Raw genomic sequence first — 9,139 nt, 5'->3', positions numbered from 1 at the left:
GATAATTGTGAAGGATAAGAGTTTTCTGATGTTTACAGCTGTTTATCAGAGTATTTGCCAGTTAACTGGAAAAGCTACCATGCATAATAATGTTTTGAATAATGTGTGTCTGTCAGGTTAATGGAGTGACTCATCATCATGCTGCAGATATACAGTATGTGCTGAAATGTGTGTTTACTGTTAGGGAATCATTTTGTCCATCTCTATCTGCTCTGCTCGTCAGGAGTTTGAGTCTCCCAAATCTTGATTGATCACGACTGAATTTGCTCATCAGGTGTGAGTAGAGCAGGAGGACAAAAAGACAACATGCTTGACTTGAAAAGCAGAAATGAAACTGATATATGATTGTATGAGGTAGTACAAGATGATCCATATCAGAATACATTTTTAAAAAGGGCTGTTTCTCATGTTACATAAAGCAATCAATTCCTTTTATCAGTCTAGGATCAAGTTTGTTGTATTATATATACTGAATTTTATATTTGTATAAAGAATATACCGAATTTACGTAATCCTGATGATTGAGATTATTAAGATATCACCGCCATACACAGCACAGTAAGGTTCCACGGTGCCACTGTGCCTCATCATCTAAATCCACCTTTGTTTTTTTGTGAAATTAGGAAATGATTTGTGCAGGTGAACTCTCTAATTGTGTTTTGTATCTTAGATCAGCAGTATTGTCTCTGTTCACATGGCGAGACACAGCTCATAGTAAACATTCAGTGAACCTATCCATCAATTTTATCCCTTTTATTACAGAGTTGGTAGCAGCCTTGTTACATCACACAGCGATATTAGATTTGCAGTGGAAGTTTTATTCATCATCAGCAGCAGCAGAGGGAGCTGCTTTAGCTTGCTACAGTGCGATCCCCTCATCAGATCCCCTCTCTCTCCACTCATCAGGAGTAGCAGCATAATTTAGACATCAATGTCTTTATCACTCAGTTTTGAAACAGGCCAGGGTCTCTGCCTTCCCTTAATGAGACAGACAGCCACTCTGGCCCATTTAAGACGTGAAAATGGACCGGGGAGGAGACTCGTCTGCTGCGGGGGTCTCGTTTTAGCTTTGGCCCGCCTCTCCTAGACATCAGAGGACAGATCTGTCGGCGTGAATCAGCAGCTTGCGTGCAGCCAGCCTTTTCTACTGTCACAGCACTGCTTAATATTCATGAGAGCAAATTGGAAGACAGTCATTTAACTTCCGTGCATGGTGTATTGCCTCCGGGCAGATCAGAACGGTGGGAATGCTTACACAGACTGTCTGGCCCCAAATGGCTGTTGTGTGCTTGTCTCTGGACTTCCCACTACTGTACATTGTTAACAGGTGCATAAAGTTTGATTTAGTATCAGTGAAAATGAATAAGTAACTGAAATTTAGATCATGCACAGACACCTTTTGTTACCCTGCTGTTTGTATTTAGCCAATGAATGCAGCTTATTCTCTATGATTCCATGTTGGGGGCAGTAGAGAGACCCTGAGGACCACTAATCTCAAATCATTTCTAAATTGGGACACAGTTTAGTCAATCGCATACCAATACTGATCCATAAACCCAGACTATAGGAGCAGGAATTTGTTAAGGTGGAAAATCTTTCCTTGGCTACCGTGTGTCTGGAATGTGTGGGAGCCAGGTATGATCTGCAGGTCCCAGGCAGACTTGCCCTGCGGGCGCAGAGCACAGCGCTGCTTTAATTACCCAGGGTTCCTGCTGTCACATTGTCACTGTGAAGCACCCGGTGCCACGCCGCTGTGCGCTGCAGTCCCCCTGCCAGCAGTGGCGATGACAACTCAGACAATGGCTCCCGCTCGCTCAACAGATGCAACACGAGTACCCTCTGAAATACGGGAAGCTGAATCAATCCCACTGTCTCTCTGATTCTCGCGTTGCCTCTCTTCATGTTTGCTCTCCGCCGTTCTCTCTTCTTCCTCTGTCAGGAAAGTGTTGTCATGAAAAAAAGCGAGCCGCTTGAAAGACAGAACAGATACCCACAACTACAGAATGGGATTTAATGGGTTGTCACCAGTTTCCCCAGTGCAGGTACATGAGAGGGTGGAAATCACACCAGCTCTGTGTGACTTTTGCACACTTTGATCGGGTGTCAGACTAGCAATTTCCCTGCTAACAGATGAACTGTGAATTCTTCAGTTAAGAAGCGATCTGGTGATCTCTGCGGTTACCTTTTGTCTCTCAGGATGTGGCAAAGATGCAGTTAAATTCATCTTTACCTGCTGTTTGCTCCGATTGGCATTGATTGCACGTTTACTTAAATGAAGCGCCCCAGTGGCTCTGAAAGCACACTGTCATGGTTGGTTACACCCTGTCAACTGATCAACTCTATTGTGTGAAGGATCACAGCCAGCACCACAGGTGCTCTTGGCCTAATTGTACTGTAACTCTGTGAGAACCTCACGTGGGCTGCTTTCTCAATTCACATTTTAAATAATAGCTCAGGAATTCATAATTACTACCTGAAATATTGTTTTTCATGTGGCTGCCGTAAATTACAATTTTTTCATTTTAATTTTCATTCCATATTCTCCCATATTCTCCTTTTCTGAATAAATCAATGTTAATATTACAATATTAAGCATATTATAAGTGTTGCCAGTATTTACAGTATTGGAGTTATGTGATCCATTTGATGCAGCACCTAATCCAGATTACATAAACATGATGGTGGGTTGTCTTAAAGACTTATTGCATCTACAAAATCAAAATATATGAACTGGTCCTAAGATTAATAATATATATATAACATAAAGTGCAGCTCCTCTACTAGACCCGAACCATCAAGATTTATATGAAACAGCTTTTCTCTTTCTTCCTTTCTGCTCTGCTCTCTGAAGAAATCCCGTCAGAGGAAAAATCATAGTCAATTATAGATGCATATAATGCATTATTGAACAGTGTCATTTATTTCACCTTTACGCTTGAGCTCATGAAAAATTATGCCAATTACTGATTTCCTCTCTGGCGAAGTATTAAGTGGTTGAGCCTCGAGGCCATTTGTTGGGGCATGACATGGTGCACTTTGTGAGGTCTGGGGGGGCCATGTACCTGCGTCACACAACCATTTGTGCTCCGGCTCCACTGCTCAGTCAATTAGGGAAACGAGCAGCGCGGTGATATGCTCCACTCCACCAGAGTCCATTCCTTTTTTTAATTAAATCAATCTTGCTATCACTCAGCGTGTTTAAATTCAGTTGCTCTCACATACTTTTATATGAGAAATAGACGAGTATCAAAACAGCCATGACATAAATCCTAATCCAATTTCTCCAATCCCCCCTCACAGAATACAAGCTTTCCAGGCGGCCGCACGCTCCTTTGATCTGATCCTCTCCAGCCGTTTGCTTTGTAGCCCCATAACTTTCAAAATATTAATTAACTAGGTACGCAAATTATATTTGCTGAAAACTTTGATGTGTATGTGAGTGTGATCTTCTTTTTTAAGGACTGGCAAATATAATTCTCTGTCCAATGCTTAAAATGGCAGAGAGATTTTCTCTTAAATTAACCCCCCCATGCCAGCACGATCTCAGACAGTATTTGTCTGATGTGACACACTAATCGTCTCTATTGCAATCAACACATTTCCTCTTCTTTCATATTGCTGTTGAATGCACCATCAATAAAGACAGTGTGTTTTAAAATCCAGACATGAGTGATTTTAAAGTGTGTTCTCCTTCTCACTAACCTTGAGCACCGTCCATGAACAGGTGGGTTTTGATCTCCCCCCTCACGGCTCCAGTCTGTAGTATCAACAGAGCTCTGAGAAGATTGATACTCCCTGTGCCAGCTGGGAAAAGAGAATGAATCAGAATTTAATATGACTTTGATGTATTATTTTCATCTTGGCTGTTGCCACAGACCCACAGAGAACCAGCACACTATCCAAGTGCATTTTAAAAGATTCAAATCGCAGAAAACTTTTTGATGTAAGGTTCTGCACCGGATTGTTTACAAAAGCTTCTCTCTGGGGCCATAAATTCTTCCAGAAATATTAAATTAGAAATATTTTTTAAATCAAATAAGGTAAGGCACCTGGGCTTTCAGCGCTTTTCCTATACAGAATACAATATTGAATTCATGCTGTCTACATGGTATATGAGTATATTTTGGACTATTGCCAATTCACGCAATGATTTGAGCCAATACAGCCAATTCTTGAGGATTTATTTACCATCAAACAACAAAAAAAGACATGTATCTGAATAGATGTATTTTAGATTTAGAATATTTGTTGATGAAATTATATGTCATGAATCACAAAGTAGAATTTTACACATTTTGACTGATTGGTAGGAAGATAACCAACTTCAGAATTATTTGAAGATCCACTCATGATTATAAAGTGTACTCCATGATTACTTATCAATAATTCATCCACATAAGGACAAGTGCCTCTGCAAACACAAACAAACACAACATTTCCATCATAGCAAATTAGATCCTGAGTGGTGTTCTTTGTATTGGAACTTGAGATATTAAATGTGTAATAAGAAGCAGAAAGACAGTGGAAACAGGAAGGGTGTACATCTGCGTTCTCTTAGGAGCCTCTTAGTGTGTGTTTGTGTGTGTGTGTGTGTGTGTGTGTGTGTGTGTACAGGTGTGTGTGTACAATTTAGGACATGTGTGTTGGCATGAGTCACCACTGTGGCCTGTCCTTAGTAAGTGAGCACGACTGGTTGGATGGATGGATGGATGGATGGATGGATGTTTCTTGCCATTGGTATTACAGACTAAAGGTGTCACGTATGTGCAGAACCAGCAGCTGGTAGCATGCACAGACAGATACGATGAGTGACACATAAGCAAATAGATGGATTTATTCATCTCAGATTCTCCCCTGTCCTGTTACATTTGCCATTGCCGCTAGAACCTGATTATATTCCGAAAATGCTAAATTCTCTTGTCATAAAAATCTAATATATGGTCTTTGCAGACAATTATTTTGTTCACTCCATTAAAGTAATGTGCATATCACTCATTTAATGTGGTGTGGGTGCCAACTTCTCCCAGCTCCTCCTTCTAGAGAGGATTTTCATGATGGAGATCTGAGTTGGTTAACTGTCCTCTTTTTTTTCCGACTTGCACAAAAACATGTCTGTAAATTATGAAGCTAAATACTTAGACAGTGTGACAGTGTTGCTGTCTTTGACCCCGTTGACCTTAATTGTGCTTATATTAGATAGTTAAATGAAGTTATCATTTCTCATCGATTATTTAAGTAGAAAGATTGCAATATCTGGATCCTAGATCTGGAAACATCATGTCTCGATCAGGAGTTATTGTATGTGGGAAGGAGAGACGACACGCAGTGCTTTGGTACTTCTGCTGTCAATGACCTGTTGGCTATGAAATAGGCTGGACAGGTGAATTCAGGTAAAAACTGTGACCCCTTCACTTTGCTGATTAAATCCATCTGATTCATGAGGGGGAATGGATAGAATGGAGGTTAAATGCATTAACATATGTTATATATGTACATATGTATATAACCTATGCAACATGGTTATAGTAACATATAGAAAATATATAAATGAGTACAAGGAATTAAAAAAATATATACACCATAATATATACAAAAAATATGAATCTGTTGCAAAGAAAATAAGGCTTGTGTTCATGTGCGTGTGTACATGTGCAGGTCATTGGTGTGTCTCATCGCTGGGTTAGATGCACTGGAGCAGAGAAAAGGATGGAAATGTCTGCAATTTGAGACCTTGTTAGGAATTTATGAAGTGCTAAAATGTTTTCTCCCCTGGGAGGGTCCAAGCCAGCTGCCAGTGTCACCGTAAGCCATTTAGTGCAGAGCCTGTGGGCCCGTCACGAGGCCGGATGCTCACACACACACACACACACACACACACACACACACACACACACACACACACACACATTACACGAAACAAAACATACGCTCCCTTTCTCTGTCTTACCACATACAGAAATGCACGCACACACGCAAGATGCACGCAATGCAGACATCTTACCTGCGTATACAGACAGATGACTGCTAGCTGCACCACTCAGACATCAAACCACTTCAGATTACGGTGCTAATTGGTTCAACATCATCATTTATTACCTGTCCTCCCTCTGGTCACTGTTGCACAACCTACACTGAAAACCGTTGTTGTTACTGTGATGTGATGACTTGAATCAAAGATAGAAGATCATCAAGGTGACTGACCTTATTTCTAAATCAAGAGTAGTTTATGTATTTAACGTCTTTGAGATACAATGATATATATTAATAGCTGTACTGTTTGTACTATAGTGCTACAAGTGACAAGGCTCTGAACTTGAAAGAGAAACTTGAAAATAGTGCTATAAAGCAGGTAAGCAGTGATGTAATGCTCCATCATAACAACAAACATTGTTTCTTCTCTTGCAGTTTTCAGTGAGGACCTACATTCCAGCCTATACTTTGTCAATGCATCTTTGCAAGAGGTAGTATTTGCCAGCACCACAGGGACCTCCGTGCCCTGTCCCGCCGCGGGTGCACAGCCGGCCTCGCTGCGCTGGTATCTGGCAACCGGCGAGGAGATCTACGATGTCCCGGGCATCCGCCACGTCCACCCCAATGGCACCCTACAGATCTTTAACTTCCTGCCATCCAGCTTCAGCAAGCTGATTCACGACAACACCTACTACTGCACTGCCGAGAACCCTTCTGGCAAGATTAGGAGTCAGGATGTTCACATCAAAGCTGGTGAGTCCACAGAGGAAGGATTAGTATAGCAGGAGTGCAGGAGTGACGGTGGAGATGAGAGAAATAGTAGTAGTGAGAGAGAGAGAGAGAGAGAGAGAGACGAGAAGAGGGGGGAAGTAGTATGAGTGGCACAGAGATGAAAGATACTATAGTTTGAGATATAGTTAATGATTATAGTAAATTATCAATGGGGGCTCAACCACAAAGAGATACTTTCAGCTTCCTGCATCATCATTGTGTCACAAGAATGGAGAAAGATGCAGAATCTAATTTGGACATGGATTAAGCAAAAATATTAAATATGTGCTTTCTATTGCTAGAATGATCATTTGATTGACATTATTGTTCTATTTTTACAGTAAACATTAAAATAGTTGTACACTGAAAACCAGATATAAAGGTTAGGAGTTATAAAGGGTGGAAGTTTATCCTCCTGTTCTTGCAAAAACAGCATTTCTCTATGAATGAAGTAGAAAGTCTGAGGTCTGGTGTGAATGCAGCTTCTGGTGTCCTCCTTTCTTAGTGTCACGAGAACCCTACACAGTCCGAGTGGCTGACCAGAAGGCCATGAGAGGCAGTGTAGCGGTCTTCAAGTGCATTATCCCTGCTTCTGTCGAGGCCTACGTCACTGTTGTATCATGGGAGAAAGACACAGTCTCACTCAGCTCAGGTAAGTCAAATTTATATACCCAAATACTTCAATGCAGAGATTTTACTGCTTTGGTAAATCCTGGAGCACAGCTTATTAAAAACCAGGCCTCACGTCTGTAATATGTGAGGCTCAACCGCCAGTGTTCATATTAAAACCTCCGGCTGCTTCCAAAGCTTTGAATGCAGCGTTTAGAAAGGAGGGAGCACAAAATGGATCCTCTCCATGCTCGGTCCCGCGCTCTTTTGGACACCCAGTTCCTCTCTCGCTGTGGCTCATCTCACCTGTTTAACATCATGGTCGGCCATTACTGCGGCGCTACACGGTCCCCCTGCTTTTCTTCTCGCCAGAGGATGTTGATAACTGTCACGCCGCATCACCGTGATGACGCTGCACGTCTCCCGCCTCCCAACTCCATTTTGAGTCCAGCACGGGCTAAAGTGGAACAGTTTGCGTGGATTCATTGACCTAGTTACCCTGCTTGTTTGACTCCAGTAACTCAGCGTGATAACACGAGACATCAGAATGCTCTCCGGGCCGGGGTTTTTTTTTTCTCCTGAAGTTAAATAGGATGCTTATCTCTTTGATTGCTCCATGTGCTGCCCGCTGGCTGATTTTGCCTCATTCTGGGGCGTTCAGGGACCTGTAAGTGGGCACTTGATGTCATTTGACTGAGGGCAGAATCTGGGACAGTGTTTTGGTGGCATTTTAAATGCGCCTGTTCAAGCATGAAGATGCGTCTCCTGATCCATGCCAGTGACTTATTTACTCGAGGTTGCTGGAGTTACTCGTTGCCAGCTGCCGGCTGAAGATATTACCTAATGTCATGGCGAGCAGGAGAATATGCAGCATGCAGATATGATTAGGTCCTCTAAATGAAATGAATCATGTAGACAAGACTCAGATGATGCTTATCTCAACCGTGCTTAAAGAAAAATGCCCATTATGAGGAGACAATGTAATATATTACCTCCATCTGTGTATCATTCATCAGCCTAAATTCAGGCCGTAGAGTAAAACACAAAGATGTGATATTTGTATGTTAAAATCATCTCTCCATGTATGGGATGTGAATTTAATATTGCTTCTGTGCGATTTCTCTCCTCAGAAAACCATTACTTGTAATTTTTTTAAATCAGCTTTTATTGCGTCGCCTACGGTAACAGGTTTCCACTCTTTTCTGACAGCCTATAGAATATGCGGTGAAGTTTTGATGGATTATCTCGTATGCGTCGTGTTCTTTGGAGTTCTTTCGCAGGCATTCAAAAGAACAAGGCTATTGGATTGTCCGTGTTTACTCCAATAAGTATTGCGGCAGGCGAGCGCTGTCAAAAGCATGAGCACACGGTCAAAATCACTGCTTCTCCGCGATAAATATTTGATGGTGGATTCTGATGCATGAGCGGATTCACCTCGCACTGTTATGGAGATGGTGTGTTTACTCTAGCAGCCAGGGTTAGGAGGATGTGCGTGCTGGTGCGTGTGAGCATTTGTGCGTCCTTTGCTTTGTGAAGGAAAGGAGAGAGGGACCAGAAGGATACCAACAGGACTCCAACAATGGCAAGCGGGTACAGTTTGACCCAGCCTAGTTTTTGAGCCCCTTCTGCTTTTTTTTCAATATTTGATAAAGGAAGATTTAGTCTCGGCGGACACAAAATAAAGCTATCCCACAGCCGCGCTGAATTATTAATCTCAGGTTTTGTTTGGAACGGCAACATCAAACACGCTCTCCTACCTTTCTATGGCGCATGAGAATATGAGGCAGAA

At 42.0% G+C, this 9,139-nt stretch overlaps 1 protein-coding gene across 3 annotated transcripts in view; it reads left to right on the top strand.

Moving 5' to 3' along the window:
* The first annotated feature begins 6,398 nt into the window (after positions 1-6,398).
* dscamb (Down syndrome cell adhesion molecule b) overlaps positions 6,399-9,139 on the top strand; it is an 82,470-nt gene continuing 79,729 nt past the window's right edge. For all 3 annotated transcript variants that reach the window (XM_076142191.1, XM_076142209.1, XM_076142201.1), the window contains exons 1-2: positions 6,399-6,723; positions 7,247-7,393. In XM_076142191.1, the coding sequence (XP_075998306.1) occupies positions 7,291-7,393 (103 nt within the window). In that variant the 5' untranslated portion in view covers positions 6,399-6,723; positions 7,247-7,290. The remainder of the gene's footprint in view (positions 6,724-7,246; positions 7,394-9,139) is intronic.

Source organism: Genypterus blacodes, unplaced genomic scaffold (assembly GCF_046128005.1).
Source record: "Genypterus blacodes isolate CSIRO-AG114 ecotype Tasmania unplaced genomic scaffold, CSIRO-AGI_Gbla_v1 ptg000003l_1, whole genome shotgun sequence".
NCBI classification, from domain to species: Eukaryota; Metazoa; Chordata; class Actinopteri; order Ophidiiformes; family Ophidiidae; genus Genypterus; species Genypterus blacodes.
This window is presented reverse-complemented; position numbering and strand designations above follow the sequence as displayed.